Here is a 22,259-nt window from a genome sequence, read left to right as displayed (position 1 = left end):
AATTTAGAGTTTATAACGTTTTTAAATTGTTTCATTCAAGTTGAATAACAATAAAGGATCTTATAATTACGAAGATCAAATAAGTATGTATACTTATGATGATTTCCAAACGAAACATGAAGCTAAATTATTGATTTATAAATATTTTAAAGTATTTTATCATAATGCTATTTAATACAATATCATCAACCTATCAATGTTAAAATACAACATTATTTTCAATAATGAATTTTATGCATGTATGTAATATATTTACTTGATTCGTTCTACTAAAATTCATTTGCGCACGATCACTCATATGTATATCACAAGGTTTTCAATCATTCTACTTATTTTAATTCATCTAGTATCTACACCAACGTCTACGTAAACATGACTACTCGAACTAAAACGTCAATATTGGTATACAGCAACAAATTATGTAACAACATTAATTAGTATTTTGTATATAATATTATTTAAAATTGTGCACCTGGTTCCGTATTCGATAACTAAGTATGGGTCCAGTTGGGAACGGTTTAGAGGGTCTCGTCGTCGCCTCCGCCCCGTGATTTGCTGTCCAGTCTTAATTCCGCTAGTCTTTGCCTGATGCTGTTTGGTCTGGAATTAATTTAAGGTGGCATAAAGTAGGTAACACAAAAAATAAAGTAGTGGCTGTGCTGTAACAACCAAATCTAACATGAAAATAAAATACTCTTGCTCATCGAACTAACAACTGCCCACAATGGCAATATGGTATTCGCAATAGCCGCGTTGCAGTTCGGAACCACCACGCTTATTGATCGTATCTATCTATATAAGATTTACTACTTCCTCAGATCATAGAAGGGATCTTCTACTTCTGAACTCTTTTACAACCAGGTACGACTGTTTAGATTATTGAACTTCTTTTATCAACATGTTATATTAGAACCTTGAAATTCAAGCAGCAGTGTATAGGTTGTTAATTATATTACCTGTCGGAGAAGTATGAGGTCACGACTTGGTCCGCCGAGACGGACTGCCGCTGGTATGCGCCAGCGCTCAAGTTGCTCTGCGGGATCTTGTATATGCGGACGCAACGCCCGCTGTTTTCTGGCAACACTGCGGAAGAACACAGTGCTATTAACAAAACATACAGTACCATTCGTAACCAGTCCAGGGTCAATGTTGGGCAAATTCGAAATCATAAACAAATTGGTAAAAATTTAGAAAGAAGGGGTAGATTTTGGTATAAAGGTTTAGGTTGTGGTCTCCTATAAACGCTGTATAAGTCAAGCGTCACAATGCTTACTATAGAAATGTACTGACGTTGTGGTCTCTTACAGACGTTGACGTCGGCGTATGGACGTCGACAGAAACGTTTGTCGCTGATGTTCGCCACTTACAGCGTTTAAGAGACCGTAGCTTTGAAAAAGTTTCGAAAAATGAAACTTCCTAGAGGAATGTATACTTTGAAAGAAGGACAATTCTATTGATGTTGTAAAAAATATTGAGAATGTGACCACCTTATCTTATACCAGTCAATGGTGTCATTCGACATCTAGTGCAGTAATAAGGGCTATCGTTTTTATACTTAACAGTTGGCACCCCTGGCGATTGACAGGACCTTACTCTACAGTGGCGCCATCTTGATGAGTGCAAATACGATAGTCCTCCTACCACTTTCGCGCTCACCAGTTGGTGCCACTGTCTTCGCTACTAGCAAGTGACAGGACCTTACTCTACAGTGGGGCTAACTGGTAAGCGCTAAAACGATAGCCCTCATTATTACAGTACTAACCTTGAGGTGAACTGGGCGGCGATATGGGCGCCATGCGCTGCAGCGGCGGTCGCATGTTCTCCTGCTCCGAAGAGATGGAACTGCTGCGGCTCGACTCGGAGTTGTTTTCTGGGGTTCTGTTGTTCTGGTTGCAGCCTTCGCCTCTGTTGATATTCGGATAGGGTTTAAATCATAACTTCATTACACTTCCTTTTTGACTCTTGGTGAAAAATAAAAGGAAACCTTTGTGTCTAACTTATAGCGGAATAGTAGCGGTTTTGCTGAAGAGTTGGATTTACGTCTAAATCTTCAACAATGGACCTACAGGATTCTGAAGAATAGAACTGAAGGAAAAGTAGAACTGGAGTTAATTTATTGAACGAAAGGTGAAGTGGTCTAGTATCTTTGTCTCTCATATCAAATCTACCTACCTATGGTTAGATAGAACGCTGCTGAACTTTCCTGATGAAATGCTCGTTTGTAACGTAGAAATCGTGTCCCATATTTTCTAGACTGATTTTTATGGTTCTTGCATCAGTAGTGCAGGCAACTGAAGGTAGACTAGTTATTATTCGAAAATAGCTTAATTTATACCGGTTGTCGTTGTTTTCGTCCTCGTCCAGCGAGTAGGGCCCGCACTTGCTCATCTGGCGCGCCAGCTCGTACTCGTGCATGGCGAGGCACGGGTCGATCTCGCGGCTTAGAGGAACGTACTCTGGCGCGCAAGCCACGTAGAAGATGTCCTGAAATGGAGAAGGAAAATAATTTCCCATTTATGAATATGACTTATTTTTTCCCGCAGCTTTGCCTGCGTGTATTTTGGTCTCTCACAGAAACCAGGACAAAAACGATCCTATGGTATGCCCTGGGTCTCAAACTAAGTATATCCAATCTTTCAACAAAATCGGTTCGGTTGTCGCATTTATAACATAAGGCTGCGTTTCCACCAGAGATGTGCGAGAAAGAAGCTATAGAATCGCTTCATTTACCTCGCCTCGGTAAATGAAACAAATCGCAGCCTCAGTAAGGATAGTTTTAATTTGATTCAATAAACTGACGACGAACAAATAATACAGCAAACATTATAGGAGCTGTCCGGGATCAGCTAAAGTTGAAATGTTGTCAATTCATAAGTAGGTAACGCCAAGAAAATAAAAGCATAGAAGCGTCTTACTCACTCTTCGTCCACACAACAGTTTTAGTCCCGGAATGCAAGCAGCGTGTACCAGCGAGCCGTTGGCCACCAGTCGTATCTCTAAGAGGTCTTCCGCAAACGCCATTATGTATGGAAATGCGCACACTGAAAAATGTTTTCATCATAACTACAGAAGAAGTGACTATCGTAGGTGAAAAAAGAGCGAGGATACCTTCTTCGCTAGAGGGAAAATGCGAGAGAGAGAAAATAATCGAAGAATCGTTGATATACAAAGGTACTTAGGTATGTGTTTCTGTCAAATAACTAACCTACTGCTGCTGGCACAGTCGTCCAATGGAAATCATATTCGCCGTCGCTCTCCAACCCTTTGCTGGTTAGTCTTTCGAAGTGGCATGTATCTGAAAAAGAAATATACCATTTTATTTTTGCTTGGAAGTTGATTCTAATATGATCAATTGGGTAAATAGTTGTGCTTACGATTGTAACATAAAACTATTTGGCCGTCTCTTTCGTCCCCGATGCGTAAAGCGTTGACGAGGGTTCCACGACGGGGTCCACTGTCTTCCGAGGAGTCCGCTCGTTTTACGGTCTGGAATATCAAATAACGGCAAGTAAAAATAGCTTCTATTATTTTGAGGGACTGGGTTGTGTTTAATGATAGATACCTGTCCATTACTGGATTCTAAAACTTCCCAATGGTGCTTGTAGCCGACTACCATCACCCCTACTTCTCCGTCCATCAGTTTTATTAATATAGGCGATTCACTTAATTGGATATCCTGCAATCAAAGAAGAAAATCTTATTGTAATGGACCCATATTTCTTCAAGAATATTGTTTTAAAGTATTACAAACCTTGATATGTGTGTATTCGAATCCCATTTCACTATCAGTCTTGGATTCTTCAATCATAAGCATAACTCTTCTACCGATCGCTACAGCAAGCGTTGTTTTACCGCTCTCTCCTGTAATATTTTTTTGGATACAAAAAAGATATCAAAATATTGGAGGAAAAACATGAAAACTGTGTTAAAGATTTCCTTTCTATCTATAGAAAGGTACATTAGGTATTGGTGTCTGCTTATTATACCTTATGTGAAGTGCCTAAATGGTCCGTTATATTCATTACAGTTAGAGTAGGCGCACACCGTTGATTTTTAGTTGGCCGATAGTTGTGCCCGATTTTAAATTGTATGAAGAATCGGCCAAATCGAATCGGCGTAGCGTGCGCACTCCCATACATGCCCATCATGAGGACATCAACTGTCCGACTAAACTATCGGCCGACGAAAAATCAACGGTGTGCGCCTACTCTTAGTTCATGCCCTAGGAATTTTGATCTTACCCGATTCAAGCAAATCAAAGCAGTGTGCAGTCTTCGTGCGCGGCAGCCTGGCGTGCTTACAGTCCTGCAGCGGCCTCATAGCCCATGCCCCTGCGCATAGCTCCTGTATGGGCAGCGCATACAAGCCCGCGCCCCCCGCGCCGCCTGTCGTGGACCCCCCTCCGGCTACCACGCGGGCCCCTACTCTGAACAGACCAGCTCGCTCGCTCACCCGAGCCATTCGGACGCAACCTTCCCATCTGAGGACCACTCTAGTTGTTCCGCTCTCTGGAACAATATTGGATTTTGAATTCAGAGTCGTGAAGTTCTGAAAATGGGGCAGGTTTACACAGGTCTGCTCGGGCATGATATTTTGCAGTAGAAAATGGGTGCTCTAATGAGTTAAAATTGATAGATGGATTTTAAGATCGGGCAGGATTGGTTGTTCAAAATAACAAAAACGTCATTTGACTGGCCTGAACATGCGTACCTTCTAAAATATATGTATTGGACGTTGTAGACAATAGCAGGCGGCCTTCTGTCATTTGTTCTGCACAGACCGGCGTCGCTGGCAGCGGTGCCGAGCGCCACACGCGTCCTTCCCAAGGTGCTCGGCGAGAACCTCCAGAACCTGTATGAAAATGACAGAGCTTGTAAAAGAAGATAAGCTGGGAGCAACCTTGCCGCAGCTTGGGCAGCTGAGTAGAGGAAGAGGCGGGGTATCTGGAGCATTACAAATAAAATTATCCTAGGTCAGGAGCTCTCCCCCCTATAATATCACCCTGCGACACAGTTACGGGTATTACTGGCGTGACACTGTAAAACATAGTTCATTGGGGAGTAAGCAATACCTATTTTGACGTTCATAAGCGCCACTAGTGGTCTAAATTGAATAAAATATTTTTGATTTTGATGTAGTTCTCTTTTGGAAACTCATACCATAAACGCAGATCTATAAATCTGTATAAGTTGTCTTACCCATAGAAACAAGACTCGTAGGAGCATCGCCCCGCAACACCGCATCCAGTTTCAACGCCTGCCCCACATGTAAGAATCGCTCCGTACGCGCAGCCCCCGCGCCGCCTGCGCCGGCGCCGCCGGACCACACGTCTGAGAGCGCGCGGCGGGATAGCATTGGCTGAAAATGATGATACCCTGACGACTTTGTTTTATAGGTAGGTCGAATTTATAGGAAATGGCATGCTGCAAATATTATTGTGGTGTTATGGTGTGGTATATCCGGTGTCAGTATCAGCTCTGAAAAGATCCTATGCCAGGTTTGAGTCGGACGATGCGATCTCTTTTGCTCTAGATTGAGATTCTATCTTTATCAATCGGATTAGGTCCCATGAGAAGAAGACTATTTAATTAATTTGTGGAGGTCATTAGTGAAGATCAGTAGGTACGTCATTTCACCTTAGTACCTATTATACACTCGCGAGCAAAACTATGGAATCACTTACATGAAGTTGTTTCCACGCGAACTTGTGTACTANTGCAATAGTGCAACGATTTGTGCTGCTTCTGAAGGTGTAGAATCCCAGGTAAAGTGTCAAAAGAAGCGGAGATGTGTATGAATCAACGTGTGAAAGCAAAAATCCGAAAACGCGTGCTTTTATAGGGGGTAAATAGGCCGCAACTCGCGACGTATCAAACAGTTCATACATGTCTTTTTCGTTACTTCTTCACATCAGCCGCGATATCTTTTTAAATACTGGTGTGATTTAAATGAATTTGGTATCAATTTAAAGATAAAAGTTTAATCTTTAAAATGGTGCCACTTTTTTTGTTCCTAACAAATTCATTAGTACACAAGTTCGCGTGGAAACAACTTCATGTAAGTGATTCCATACTTTTGCTCGCGAGTGTACTATACAAGCCTACAATGGTTTTGTTTTTCTCTAGGGATTCCCGTTTATATTAATTAGATTTTATTGGTAACTATTGTAAGTAGGTATGTGGTGTGTAAAGTATGAGACTCACCACCTTATGATCAGAGCAGTGTTCGGCGTAGATGTCCCGGATAAGAGTGTCGAGTGTGCGCTGCCTCTTTAGCGCGAATGTCGGCGTCTGGAACGCTGCTTTCTCTCCGTTCATCAGTTTCACCTGTTTTTTGAAGATTTTTGTCAGAAACTGCATAAAACATACGCGCCAGGATCGTGAATTTATACGAGAGCTAGGAAAGCTTTATATGCCAAGTGAATGCCATCCGTTTATGTTTTCAAGCTTCAAGAACTTTCCGCTACGGTAGCTAAGAACGTAGTGATTGCAAAAGTTTATTTCATATTGCTGCAATATCAGTATCACAGCAGTATTTATTAGTAGCTATTCCTACATGCTACGAAAGTTTTCTCATTTCAATGTTTTCAAATCGTTTAATCACTTTGAATCGTAACTAAACGTCGTTTAACTTACCAATAAGAATTCCCTAAACAGCTGTGGGTCGTTGAAGATGGGCGGGCACGGCAGAGAAGGCCCGAATGGAGGAACGGTGTCATCGCTGTACACGCTCAGCCTGTATCCCTCGCCTTCCACTTCGGACACGACGGCGAATATGTCTGTATTGCTGGGTTTAAGGAGCTTATTGTATAAAATGTTGTGTTTGAATGAAAGAAGACGTGGTTTCAATCATAGTAGTTATGCGAGTACCTAACCGCTGTTTTCTACTGAGGGTAATAAGTCTAGTATGAAGCGTGTATTTAAACTTCAGCTATAATAAGTGTATAAACTTCATGAATCCTATTTTAAGCCTATTTCACTCCAGCAATATTCTCTCCTCTCAAGTTATTATTAGGCACTTATTTTACAGCTGAAATGATCAAGCGAAATGAGCATTACTGATTCGCAGCTGTACGCGACCCAATTACTTCCTAAATTCCCATTTGTATAATTGGGTGGTAAATTGCGGTGCGCGTCCGAGTATAATCGCTCATTTCACGAGTTCATATAACGAGGAGTGAAACTAAATGAAAGTGTGGAGGAAATTGGCTTTGCTGTATGTGTTGCGACGTATAAATCACGTTGCGTGCCCCATTATTATTCTGTGTCGGAGACAGTCTGTGTTTGTTGCCTTTCTTTGCCCCGAGGGACCTAATGTAGCGCCAAGGCTAAAGGTTTGATTAGTTGACTCTTTGTGAGCAAATGATGCCGTTAGTTTGTTATTGTCTTGTTTTGACGCATGGAAAGCAGAGCACAAGTTTTTTGGATAATTATTGATCGTCTTTCACTCTCTTTTTATTATATCCGTGTACGTACTATCCGTGTACCTACGTACTACATTGCATGCTTTTATGTAGATAAAGTTTAAACACAGCAGTTTTAAATTACAATGTAAAGTTTAAAGTTCGTGCAAAACTTTACTACGAAAATATTTGGACGGACTATTCAAAGTATTCGGTAGGTACATGATCGTTCAATTTAATCTAGATTAACAAAGTTAAGTCGAAATGGCAACAATGTTAACACAGCGTTTGGAAGCGGCTGAGTTAAATTGCAATTTATTATTCCGCCGACACATTGCATCATGCATGTACAATGCATCATGTATTTTTTTGCGATTTATTCGCCTACAGTTTGCAATTATTTGAATTCATTGTTGCAGAAAGGTATTTCGCCTAGTATTTTATCGCTGTAAACGTATTTATGGATGACATAAAATACCCCTATTTTATGTTACTGTCGTTTGTTTACTACTTTTCTGTAAAAGTTCAAAAGCGAATATAAAATTGACTCGCAACTCGCAATTCTAACTCTGAAATGAGATAATTTCAGCAACGAAAGCATAATCAAATTTTGTCTGGAATGTAGAGAAAAATAAAGAATGATAACCATCATTCTAAAAATCTCACTTCGATTATTATTTATTTATTGGACTTAAGTAGGTACTATCCTATACCTATACTTACTGACAGACACATTGAGCTTAGCCATGTGGTGCCAACTGTGTTCTAATATAGTCTGATGTTCTGTCGACTGTACACTAGTAAGATAATTTAACGCTTCCAACTGAATTACCCATTGTGTTCCTGATGAACTATTCAGTTATTCACTGCCTGTAAACGTATAACAAAGGATACGAGTGAAGTGGCTCTTGACGCACTGCGGGTTGAAGGTGTTGTGTACGGAGTCCTCCGTGAACACGATGTTTACGATGTCGTTGCCGATGTGTCGCTTCCTTTCCAACTGCCGACATAATGTGGACGAACGATGTTTAATGTGGAAGCTTTACATGAAATACGAGTCTCTTGTCGGGCGGTAACCATGAATCGTCTTTTGTTTGCATGATTTATTTAGATGTCATAGCGGCTGTCGTGTGGTGCAACTGGAAGTTATAATGGAAGGAAGGAAAGATGGAGGAAAATGTTAAATTAAAAGACTGTATGGCCCATTAAGTTTCAGCCGTCGCGTTGTAAGATCGATAAAATAACGGAGAGGACAATTTCAGGCAGTAGATATGCATGGAGGAAATGTGTCACATGTCATATAGGTACTATACATTCGACATGGTCGGGAACACTAACAAACGTAATCCGCACGTTTGTTAGTGCACTGACGAAGCAAAGGGCGAAGCTTCCAATTTGCCCAGTTCGACATTTGCTCGTGACTACCAAAATAATTGAGTTTGAATAACTAACAACGAGTTATTATGACCTATTTCACTAAATTACGCTTGATTAGCCATATGTAACTTCTTTAGAGCGACGTTTTCAGTGAGTAAGTATTTACAGAAAAAAATGGATTGGTAAAAACAAATGTTACGCTAAGTAAATCTTTCAAGCACCTAGACTTTGTTTTTGTTAGTAAGTCAACACTAGAACAAAAGCTGAAATGTTACATCACCGGCATTTAAGAGACAAATACTCGTAGGTCGAACTTAAGCCAGGGTCTCAAAGATTCCTTAGGAAGGTACAAGTTGGGCTTTATAAATCCGACCCCTGAAGGATTACAATAGGATGGGGCGGGATCAAGACAACTCGAGTGCGTTTCGGTTTGATCAACTTCGTAAAAGTTGGTTTAAGTTATCACGCATTGAAGTTCAATCGAAAAGAAAAGTTACTTTCAAACATCTTTTACAATATCCTCCCATTTCCTTTCAAGCTCATAATGAAACTAGCAATTATTTTAGGTATGTTTGCAGAATCGTTATATCATTTTAGCCACGGTGTTAAATAAACTTTATTGGGCACAGCAAAATAATTGGCAACTGATGTAGGTACTAACCAAATTCTGCTAATTTAGTTTTATGATTGGAAAATACAAATCGGATTAAGCGTAATTAAATTTCATGTTTCCCGTTGCCAAACAAATAACGAGCTGGTTAACATTGATGAACATCACTAACTAACTAGGACAATGTCAATGCACACGAACCTGTTGCTTATTGTCTTTGGAGAAGGGCAACATCGTGGAGACGTGGAACATTATCTCGTGGCCTTGATGCATCGTGTAAATGGAATGGCTGCCAGTCATGTCACCTGCAAAGGAAACGAGGTTAGTTATGCAAAACAACAAACCATTTCAAACTTTATTTCTATGGCCAGAACGGTTCGCGACGTGGAGCTATAAATTCATACGTCTAAGTTATGACTAGCACGAGGAAAGCGAGGGTTTAACTGTAACTTTGACAAAGGTAAACTCTAGAAACCTCTAAACCGCTCGGGATTACGTTATCGCTAGTACCTGCTTTTCAGGCACCCAAACAAAAGCACTGCAAAGTTTTATGTGCAACTCATTTATCATACGGATATGCCTTGTAAGTTGTATGCAATCAATGGTTTCTCGGCACATAAGACAGGTTTCTTAAAACTTTTGTACGAACTGCCTGCGAAACTATTTTTATTTCAATTGAACTGGTGTTGAAATAGGCAAGGCATTTTCAGTATTGTAGGTAGTCTTCTGCGTCTAATAAAAATCTTACCTTTGACATCTAGTCCTCCTCGGAACCGGTTCCAGCCTCGTAATCGAATTTTGTCGCCCAAAAGTGATATAAATCGGTCCCATTTCTCGTCGCCCTTTTCTGAAAGATTCCGCCACTCATAAATGACCTCGTAAACATATTTTTATGACACTTTGAGGGCGCAATGCAGGAATATTGTGATAGTTTGCAAGCTAGCAAATATACAACATCGTATTGAAAGAGGCGTTAAACTGATAGATAAGATGCTTGTCTGAATCTAAAATTTTGAATTTATCGTTTCATTTTGAATTTAACGAGACTGAATAATTATTAAATAATTAACTCATAAATCCGACTAAAGTTACCATTGGAAAGCATTTCGTCGTCAGTCTTCTGTACTGGTTTCATCAACATGACGCCGATCTTGAAGTTCACTGAGCCTTCCTGCTCTTCTAGCAAAAGAATGTCTTTTTGCAACTCTGCACATGTGATCTGGGTATAGTAGGTAAATAATAAAACAAATATTAAAAATGAATGATCATAAAAATATCTACAACATATGTATTGAATTCCAACTTTATTGAACTCAGTCAAAAGAAAATAGGAAAGGAATTTGTGATTTCTTCCGAGAAATATGTGAGAAGCCTTTGAATCGTTTTTGAAACATCAAAGAGGCGAATACTCGTAACTCACTTCTCTTGGCACTTTGTCCACCCTTTCCATCGAAGCAAACTGTGCCAGTATCTGTTTGACTGTTGGCCTGGTAGGCGCCTGACTGCCCCCACTGGTCCAGGCGCTAGGGGGTAGGTAGATCTTGTGGGCGCCCTAAAAATATCATGAGTTTGTAACAGATAGAAGTGGGATAGTGGTGGTGAAAGTTGAAATTTTAACCCTTTTTGATTTACAAATTACTTGAATTTGTTTAAAAAAGGTGTCGTCCTCTAGATAAGTCGAAATCTTCGTAAAAAGAAGGAAATATTAGTAGATGAAACAATAATAATTTTTCGTATTAAGAAAGGAAAGTAAGTAAAATATTAAGTTAATCCTAACCTGCCTCGCCCATAACATGTTTAACATGAAATTAAGTCTTACTCATGTGACTTTGGGATAAGTAGTTGCTTTAGCCTAAGTAGACGGATTAAGAGCACTGAAGTTACTAATAGTAAGTCCTTAGTTGAGAAGGTATTGTAGTACGAAGGTAGTTATGTAAATTTAGTCGACCTACAAGTTACGTACAAGCCCTTAAATCCTTTATAATGTTCATAACCCTTGCATTGGGATTAGCAAAAAGTTTACATAAGACCTATCGATTAGCAAACTGGGGCACTATAGGAATCTAAAAGTTAAATAATCGTTGCAATAAGAATGAGCGAAAACTACTGTATTTTCCGCCAAGCGAATCTCTGTAATGTGTTATTTGTATTCCACAGAATTTCACATTGCGCAATCATGCAGAACTTAAATCGGGTTAAATCGAAATGCCAATTTAATGGAATGGATTTATAACAACGAAACGAGTAAATATTTGTAATGCAATCTATCTCCTTTGTGTAAAGAGGAGTGCGCAATAATGCTCGCTTATTAGGTATAAGTTCATTGTGTTCATAAAGTCTTATTAGACGTCGAGGAAATTGAGCGGATGTTTTGTAGAGATGTGATAAGCTGTCACTCACCATTTTGTTGAAGAGTATTGCACGTAGAAGGCCCGCACCACCCTCCTGCACCACGCTCAGTAAATAAGGCTCCCTCGCACCATCCACTCCTATGTAATTCTGGTGCACTATAAAAAGAAAATTGCCATTTAACTACGACTAGAACTACCTTGGACTCACATTTCTTCGCATTCAGTAAAGATAGCACGACACTTATCCGATTAGAAACGTAAAAATTTATGGTAAAACAGTTTTCGGTGCGACTCTACTCATAAATAAGGCCTAAAGGATCCCTGGGTCTTCGTATCCTAATTGTCATCAGTAAAATGTAAGGGCTATTGGTAGTAAGTAGATAAAGATAGCTAGCTACCTACACTAAGAATTCTTAGTCTAGATAGGTATGTGTGTAGGTCTATCCAAAATCTTTAGAGAGAGTTGAAAGACTCCAACTCTAAACACTTGACCTTAATATCCGGTGCATTATTAAACATATATTCATAATATTAAACTTCCTCACTTGAGAAAAGTTTAAGTGGATTCGGCGAGTCTATCTTCGGCTAAGCCCACGTTTGTTACATAACCCAATTTTCAATTGGCAATGAAGAACAGCTTAAGCTACTGCAGCGCAAGGCTGACTGTATAACGTCTGCTAAAATGAAAATAACCTTGCAGTGTTCTGTAAGATATCTCATATTGGTCTATGACAGCAAACAGATTGGGGAAAATGCTTGACTGACCCATATTTTTGCTTGTATCTGTTACCAATTCATGTTGTCGAGTGTCGATAAATCATAGCGATTGGTTTGCATAACTCGCACGGGCACACTTTGCGAGAACTTATCGAAATTGCTGTCAACGTTGGGGGAATGTCGAAATCGTATTATGTAACCATAAGCTGTTATCGAACTTTGGGGCGTGAATGCGTGATAAGCACTGCCAATATTGGCCGCGTTTGATTTAAATTTGTTGCTGAGAAAGGATGAAATGTTGAATTATTCAACACAGTTTGAAGGCTACTAACAAGACTTTTAATTGCATTTTAATTTAAACTAAACACGATTTCTCTATCGTCTGCGAAAAGTTAATTTTAAATATAATAAAAAAGAAGTTTTAAAAGTAATGTCAGACCAGTCCATGTTTCAAGAATTGAAACTAACTACTAACTCATAAATAACCCGTCTTATCCAATAAAAGTATCGGCAAGTACGAAAAGTTCCAGGTATGGTCTGGATACGAAATTTTTGGCGGGTGATTACTGAAATGTGACCAAAGTTTTCTGACATGCGTCTAACTTTGTATGAAATCGTTGTACGAGTAATAACATTATGTCCTTTGATGTCTCAATTGTATTATCTCGAAAAAAGTGTCAGTTCTAACGACTCCATAATTATAATAATAATAATTTATATATTTGTAAGCTGTTTGTTTTCTGAATAAAACAAAATAAAAATAAAATAAAATAATGTCACTGGTAGAACCTACCTTTGTCACTTTTGTATTTTTATTGTTTTTAAAAAATATTTACTATGTGGGTATGGGTACTTCAAATATCAGTGATACCGTGTCTTATTTCTTATAATGGTGATTTAAGTTATGACCACACAATCCACTAGCTAGAATGCTAACTATGCTAGTTTATCGACCGCTTTTTCATACTGGATGGTAGAGTAATCGTACGTATCAAAAATCGTGCCTGAAAAGTGTTTGCGAGAGAAAAAAAAATTCTTTATAGTGTATCTAGAGACTAGAGATTGTTGATAAGTCCTCTAGAAGGACTATTCGAATAAGATGATCATAGTTAGAAGTACTTGCCAGTCGTACCTTTGTTTTGAAGTTTTAATGTACTTCGTGACCTCTCTAGGTATGTCGCCTGAAGTCCTAGAGTTCGAGTTCGTAACAACCAGCTTTAAATGTAGGTCTGGTATGTTGAGCGAAGCTACTTCGGAACTTCAAATTAATTAAGTTTTGCACTTGCTAATGACAGGATTCACCAGTACTGGGTCGCCTGTGCCAAACTAATATATTGTTTCGTGATTGTTAACATGAAAACTTTGTTATTGTTTATGTGCTATATTGTACAACTAATTAGATGGACTTGATTCGTATGCAGTAAAGATAAATAGCCGTTGTAATGATATCTTTATGAGAGAGACAATTATTATAAACATGAGAAGAATAAATAAAAAACAACTAGCTAAAGAATTAGGTAGTACAGAGTTTTAGTGAATAAGGATGTAACAAGTCTAAATTAGGGGCGAAATTTTCGCAAGCGATATCAAAGTTCAGGCAAATAATGTGTATTATTGCCGTATGATGTAGAGTTTCGACATAAATAAAATTAAGGGCCATTTGTACAGCTGAATGGAGGTAAATTGGAGTGAGTACAGAGAACGTTATGTGGTTGTTAAGAGTACTTTTAGGCTCGGTATGTTACTACGGCATAATAGTACCTAATTATGAACAACAACAAAAAACAGGGGAATAAAAAATAATTGAAGCATATCTAACCGTGAAGTCAGTCAAAGAATAAAAGTGTTGTTTTGGTAGTGAGGATACATTAATATAATTTACTGCCCAAATAGTGGGAAACCGCCAACGAGGACTTCGAGTTTGTGATGTGTAAAAATAGCTCACTAGGGATTTTCTTGTATGAATTTTATGGCGAATGTTAGCGCGATAACTAAAATACATAATACATAATAGTTACATATAATAAACAATACACCAGAAAATGCTTTTGTTCGCAATGTGAGAGTTCGTTTTTATAGAGACAAAAAATATGCCCATACAAATTTTCAAGAGACTAATATTAGTGATAATTTCATTCAGTTAATAGCGTATAAAATATTACGAAAACATAAAGTTGTTGATTTCTTACAGATTTATTGTATTAAGGTAACTTTCAGTTACTTTCCCGCCTAGGTACTCGTACTACCATAACCAAACCATATTTTTCAATTTCCAACCGAAACTTCCCTGGCTTTCATTTAGGTACTTTGCCGAAGTATTAATAATCCCTGAAATTCAAACTTTTGAGAGCTTTGCCTTGTCTCGGTAACTGGAGTAAGAAAACGGGACATTTAGCGATACTTCGTGTGCTGTGCCCTATATTTAAGTTTTGGAGAAGATTTTTTCATAGAAAGACCTAATACATTTTGCAAGGCCATGATGGGTCTAATGGTAATGATGGGTTTCTAATTACCGCACCAAATCAATAAGTATTAGACATTGCTAAATGGAATTAAGCTAAAAAGTACACCTATATTTAAATATGTTAGTTGCAAATGTTTTATGTAGGTAATTTAATTTTTTATAAAATCTACGGTAGTCATATAAAGTAGGTAAAAATACCTAGCCCTTTAAAAATTAACTGTATTTCGTTCCTACATAAAACATTTTACGGTTCAGATTATGGCTTTGCCGTTAATTTTAACTCAAGAGTATCAGGTGTCTGATATATTTCCCCGTAACCCGACCGGGCACGGTTACGTTAACCGACCGCTGCGGTTAATTACCGGACCACAGCTCGGACCGGTCGCAGTTTGTAGTCCGACGAATTGTACAATTGTATATTTTCATCCCAGTGGATACGTAAATTTCATTCGTGGAGTTTCAGCTGTAATAGTTCACACTTGCATGATTCGGGGAAATTATTTGCGGGAGTTGAAATGTATTTGTAAGTTGTCGCCTCACTCTACTTTTACTGTAAGATAAGCATTTGTTTTTATATTTTATTATAATTTCTTACTTTTAAAGTGGATGTTTCTACAGACATTAGGTTAGTGTGAGTGTAATTACCTACCGTCAACCATCCGCTTTGTAAACATCTGTTATGTAAACGTCATCCAACCGTATCGAGGGACTGAGCGTCCTAATTTATTTAGGACCTCTACATACTCGTAGTCACCTAGCTAGAGTGGGAATGACAAACTATCTAATGAAATCCGTAGAATAGGGTCATGGTAGAGTATCCACAGACCACAGAAATTAAAGGACGATGGGACAAGGGGGCGGGGCCGGTGTCGCAGCAATATGTCCAAAAACAGAACACATTGCTCGTGACAGCAATGATGACAGCAGCGACGTCATAATGTGAACAGTTTACATTGCTTGTGTAGTACCTACTAAAGATTATTCGAACGTTGAGTACTGAAACTGATACCGCAGTGGGTAATGAGCACATTGATTACTTTGTGTGAGTGAATTTCTAATGCGACACTGAGTTTCGAACTCAGCGCATTAGTTGGCATCTCTCTATATCTCTATAAGTATTCCAGAACTGGTTTATGGCTAAAATATGTTAGTAATCCTCTAATCCAGACCTCTACAGTAGGACGATACTGAGTCTAATTTCATAGCCTAAAAAATTTGCCATCCGAGTACCGCAGTATTCTAGACTGCCTAACCGCGGCATTTCACGTACTCGTTTGAATATGGAGATTACATAGTTATGAAAACTACAGAACCATTAGCAGAGTTTGCACGTTTCAACTTCTTTCCATTCCATTTGAAGTTAAATTGGACAAATACATAGAAAATAAACCCTAAAAACTTGTTTGGCGTGGTTCGATTGGTTTCCGGGCAAATCACTTTGTTTACAACTTTTACGATAAACTCTTTTCAGCAGCAATTATAATATTACTCGATCGTAAAAAATATTAATGTTATTAAGAGCGCTTTCATATTTAGGCGACTTTAGCAGTGCGACAATCGCACGATAGACGCGCTGCTGATAATTTCATACTATATGACAGCGGATGCCTGCCTTCAAAATAAAAACACCGCTGCCAGGCTGTTGTCGCGCTTCTAACGCCCTAATGTGAAAGAAGTCTTAGTCATTACTAATGTTATAGGATAGCAATGGTAAGTACCTATTTAATTACACACTTTTTGTTTTAATTAAAGGGTTGTGAGTTGTGACCTCAGTTATCTTATTCTCCTCTTGTCATCTTATCAGAACTCATAAAATAAACAAAACTAAACATAGCATACTAATTTGTTTCAAAAACCCAAAGCGGCAAATGTTACACTGAAACCCTTTATATTTTGATTGATTAACCCATTGTTTGAAATAACTCACAAAGAAAAATTAACAACTCTTATCTCACAATTTCCGTACCGTTTAAATGGGATATGAGCTGTGGTATTCACACAACACGACGAACTCACACCACTGCACACTGACAGTCGAGAAAGAGGTACCTTTGACTTTAATATCATTTGAATAAGGTCCATAATACCGTGGTGCGAATAGATTCGTAGTGTGTAGAGTCGCCCCATATCCTGTTTTACGTCAAAGTCAAAGGGCTAATTTGTTTGCATGTCACTAAATCCCAACTATAGATGCATAACCAACAAAGCAAAGGCAAATAAAATGAAACCTTGATTGTGTGCACATATTTGTTTCGATTTAACAAATCTGCAACTAAAATTAATTACACGTCGAAATTCGTGAAGCGTTCAGTGCCACAAACAGGCCCGAACTCAAATAAAAATAGAGGATTTTGTGGCGACGAGAGAGTTTAAACATTCTTGAAAAGAAAAGTTGAGTGTGTAAATTATCTTCTCGAGTGAAATCGATTTAGAATACAATCAATTAGAAGTTTAACTCACCGTAGAAGCACAATTTTTCATTTTAAATAACAGAAAAATAGTTTATTATTTTATTAAAGAGAGCTTATTTGTCTAACAAGGTTCTTATTTTACGGCACAAAAACCTTATGAAAATACGGAGGGCACCCAACCCATACGTCATTTCCTTTCTATTGTCGCTTTCATCAAAGAGAAGAATAGGTGTTGATTTAAGAATGAACAGGACAGTCATCAAATAGAATTGATCAAAAACAAGTGCCATGACTGTACTTTCCTATCTAATTCGGCGAATTTATCCATCAATAATTCATGTTATAGAGCTGCTGTTTATGCTAGCAGAATGAACTGAATAAAACATGCTTTCACCTGAATTTTTCCAATACACTCACGATTTACTTGACAGATCTAATGTAATTGCTTGTTTTTGCCGGATTATTGAGATAGTAGTATGGTCCATATAAATTGCAATTTTCATCTACTTACTATTAGTTACTAGCTGACCCGGCGAACTTTGTTCCGCCTTAATGGCAATAAATAAGCAGACTTTTTTTTAATTTCGAACGGGATAAAAAGTATCCTATGTCCTTCTCCTGGCTCTAAACTACCTCCCTGACAATTTTCAGCTAAATCGGTTCAGCCGTTCTTGAGTTATAAGTGGAGTAACTAACACGACTTTCTTTTATATATATAGATTCCATAAATATTCTTATTAGATACCTAGGTGCCGTCATACATTTCATAATGTCGCGACAATGTACTTAAATTCTGCCCATTTATTTCCGAGTCTGTAGGTTTTGAGTCCGGTACACATATTGTATTTAATAACTCTTCAGAGATTTTTACTCCATCGGAAAAAAGGTGTAAAACCAGCAGTTTCATTTGGGTTGGTTTTTTCCAACTGTGATTTAAGTTCAAAACTACAAAAGTTAAGTCTCATTAGAATGTTATCAAACACCGGTTATAGGTGCTTTTCCCTTAATGGCATGGATATGTACTATTTGTTTGTATAACTTTTCTCGTTTGGAAACACTTCAAAGAGTTTACCTATGTTCCTATTGTTGCTTCAGAAAGCAATTTTATGACAATGAAATGTTATTGTGCGATGAAAACGTTAAAGAAAATAAACACTTACTTTTACCGAGAAAGTATTTGAAGTACCATCTTGTTTGGAATTCAGGATTCTCCAGAACCGGTGCGCTCGGTGGTCCAAACAACTGCGAAAGCAAGAAAAAACTAAATTATTCACAATATTCCTCTAAATTGTTGATGCTCATTTGTTATAAATACTTTTTTTTTGTGTCAAAGACTTTTCATATCGTCTATCCGGCCAGTATGTTTTAATGGATGGTTTTTGTTTTTCTTTTTCTAAATTCAAGCGTGATCATCAGGTGAGCAATTACGAGTAGGTATATTTTCCCAAATTCATTGCCTCTAGGCACCTCAATTTTCCTCTCTTTTGGAAGTCTCGCTTATTATGTTCGACATAAAAGAAGTCCGGCGTAATGTCGGACAGTCGTCATCCACAGATAAAGTGGATCCTTTTCCGAGCGTGCTCAGGGTTTCGTGAAATTACCCAAATTTACTGAAAAAAGCAGCAAACTGTAAAAAGGACTCGTATGTACCGCACAGTGGATACAAAATAGTACAAAGGTACATTTTTGCATATCTATATATATAAAAATGAAACCCGTTTCGCGTTGTCACGGCATCACGTGTGAACGGCTGAACCGATTTCGATAATTCTTTTTTTTAAATGTTTGTGGAAGTCCAAGGATGGTTCTTACGGAAAAAAATATTAAGAAAATCTCTACGCTAAGGCGGTACGAAGTTCGCCGGGTCAGCTAGTGAATAAATAAAAAGATACTTGATGAATTTTTCGCATTTAAACCTAGGCATAAACTATTTGTGCCTGTATTTTGGCGACTTGATAATACTTATATTCACCAATCTAGGTGTCCAAAAATGAATAATAGTTTCAGTAAGGGTTTCGTTTCAAGTGTTAAAGAAAACTGCGTAGGTGTAACTTACTATTTTTGTCTGTGCGTAGGTGTAACTTACTGTATATTTTTTTAGGTAATTACCTACTTTGTGACGTCCGTATTTTATTTATTATTAAGGGAACTCAATTACAGTATCTAGTTTAAATAATATGTATCTAAATCTCTATCTAAATATTAAAAGTTAGTAGGTAAATAATGAACTACAAAATATTATAAAACAAAATACGATTAAGTGGAAAAAGAAAAAGAATACATAAAAGTGGCCAGTCACATCATCACATGGATATGGATGGAGTTTGTTAATGCAGTAATGAATTTTATATAATTTTTTTAAATGCAAACCTAGTACATATCATACTTTTTGTCATTTTTATATTACGGTGCGGTGGTATGATGGTTTCGTAAGGCGTTAAGGTCTTTGATGTGTACTTTTATACGTGGAATTTTGTCATTTTTAAATATATTCCCACGTACTCGGAAGCTGCTACTAGGTAGGGCATTAATATTTGATATTTCAAGCGGTTTTTCCGTTAAAATTATATTTGTCGATGCGTTTCGCCAAACCAATTTCCATCTGTGAGTTTCCCACGCATAATGTGCCGCTGTGTGTTCTCTTAGGGGTTGTAAAATACATAATTATTATTCTTAGAAGTCAAATATAGTGTTTAAAATAGAATAGGAATACTTAGTGTAGGTAATATGCTACTAATATTATAAATGTGACAGTTATTGAGGATGTATGGATGATGCTTTTTACTCTTTCACACAAAATACTACTGAAAGGATTTTGATGAAACTTTACAGTATTGTTGTTTATACTTGTACGTTAGACTAACTTAAAGGCTATAATTTATAACGATCTGTGTGAAACTGAATTTCACACGGTATCTATTGAATTATTCACTACCTACATATTTCCATTTCATTGATTATGACTATAGCACACTTTAATGTGATTCGCCAACAAAAAACATATTTTCATTTATTAGGTTCTATAAGAGACGAATAATAAAAATGTTATTTGATATTTTGACCTTTGAGGGTAAAAGATGATTGGGTGTTTTGCTTAGAATCTATTGACACGTGAAAAACTCACGCTAGGGTATTCTATTGTCAATCATGAAAGGATGGTTCACAATAGGCGTCCCTATCCCTTGGGTGGAGTTAGAATAAGTAATACATTCATGTCACATAAAAAGGTTTCTGAGCTAGGTGCTAAAAATACTGATTTTTTAGTTTTTCGAGGTATAAATGTTGAACAACCACAACTGGTTTGCAGTGGCGGCGTAGCATGGGTTGNCCCCCCCCCCCCCCCCCGTCATAAGTCCTATAAGGCACCCTCTACCCCCCAGCACCCCCCGTATCATGAGATAGACCGCAGACTTGTCATGCAGATGCGCTAATCAGTACTAATTTGCGGGACTTGTGTCACCCCCTGAGGCTTGGCACCCGGGGCGGACCGCTAGTGCTGGTTTGTATTCCATTGTCAATCCATTGTAATTCTTTGGACGTATTCCACTTTGAGCACTCGTTCAAATAGCACCTGTCAGAATTTACGTTATAAGTAGGTACGTCCTGTCTATCAAATACATTCGCAGCCAGTACTAGGCTGTTGGAATACGTCATAAAAATTAATTTAATTTCACTTAGTGCTCAAAATATCGATGGGTGGAATAGGTCAGGTGCAATGTGGGCGGGTGCTCAGAGTGGAATACGTCATTCTTTGAGCCAAGACAAAATTAGTTAATATTTAACTACTAACCTCGTCCTTTTCTCCCAATGAGTTCCCATTCTCGAGTCGGTACCGCCGCGCCACCGCGTCCAAGGCGCCAGCCGCATCGCTGCTCCCCGACAACTGTGGACAACGGAAACTATCTTTAATTTATGAGTACATAGAGTACTTTATGATAAAACAGTACCCAATGAAACTCCTTGTAGCAAAAATACAGTATAGGTACGAGTAATTCAAGGATGTAGTATCTACTTAACGAATTACAAACATTTAAGTATTGCTTTATTTATTATTCTAGAATGGTTGATGAAGCAACTAATAGGCAAGTTCATCTGAATAAAATTCAAGTAGAGCAGCTAACATCCTGTACTTACTGGTCTAGTGTGTGTAAATACTAGTGTCCGACCGAATGTTCGGTTTCGGTTTCGTTTTCGGTTGAGTTTCGGTAAAAACACGAGTTTCGGTTTAGTTTCGTTTTCGGCGGCAAACTTGCCGAAACTACGACCGAAACCGAATGTGCATTCGGGAGTTTCCGCGCTGTTATCGGTCATGTTCGGCGCATTGAATGAGTGAATGAATCCGATCAGAGCCAATGTCGTGATTCGCTCGCTTGTTTGTTTGCTGTTAGTTTTGTTTTGTTGTGGTGGCGAGTTTTCGAGTGATTTATTTTGAATTTGGTAAGTTTTATGTCGTTATAACATAAGAGCGGGTGTAAACATAAAAAAAATGCTATACGTAAACAAACATTAGTTAAGTAGTTAGTAATGACTATAGTGACAAAATAGTCAAAATTAACTGCCGGAAGACCCAAGAGATGCGATCTGGAGTGAGGAATTGCACACCATTACGGATTGGTGCAGAGGATGTGGAACGTGTCGACAATTTTACCTACCTCGGGAGCGTCGTGTCAGAGACTGGAGGTACCGAAGAGGACATCACTTCGCGCATTGCCAAGGCTAGAGCCACCTTCGCACAACTTCGCCCCGTATGGCAGTCACGGAAACTGACCCGAAGGGTCAAGATCAAAATTTTCGGGTCCAACGTTAAATCCGTGCTGCTCTATGGGTGTGAAACGTGGAAGGTCACCAAGGTCATCTCGCACCAACTGCAGGTCTTCGTCAACCGCTGCCTTCGCCAAATTCTCGGCATATACTGGCCTGAGAAAAT

General features: G+C 38.3%; 1 protein-coding gene across 1 annotated transcript; it reads right to left on the bottom strand.

Annotated features, from left to right (window-relative positions):
* Window positions 1-273: 273 nt before the first annotated feature.
* LOC114364832 (GTPase-activating Rap/Ran-GAP domain-like protein 3) lies at window positions 274-21,235 on the bottom strand (the record flags this gene model as incomplete). The annotated part of the gene is made up of 22 exons (XM_028321147.1): window positions 274-600; window positions 957-1,083; window positions 1,763-1,905; window positions 2,336-2,484; window positions 2,920-3,041; window positions 3,206-3,295; window positions 3,375-3,486; window positions 3,563-3,676; window positions 3,752-3,861; window positions 4,242-4,508; window positions 4,711-4,851; window positions 5,199-5,358; window positions 6,204-6,326; window positions 6,636-6,778; window positions 8,297-8,402; window positions 9,591-9,694; window positions 10,138-10,236; window positions 10,482-10,608; window positions 10,810-10,941; window positions 11,790-11,896; window positions 18,493-18,574; window positions 21,123-21,235. Coding segments are annotated over 22 exons (2,753 nt in total), but the record flags the coding sequence as incomplete, so codon positions are not given.
* Between the last annotated feature and the right edge of the window lie 1,024 nt (window positions 21,236-22,259).

The sequence above is a fragment of the Ostrinia furnacalis genome, unplaced genomic scaffold, assembly GCF_004193835.3.
Source record: "Ostrinia furnacalis isolate ACB-3 unplaced genomic scaffold, ASM419383v2 OfSCF7471, whole genome shotgun sequence".
Lineage (NCBI taxonomy): Eukaryota > Metazoa > Arthropoda > Insecta > Lepidoptera > Crambidae > Ostrinia > Ostrinia furnacalis.
This window is presented reverse-complemented; position numbering and strand designations above follow the sequence as displayed.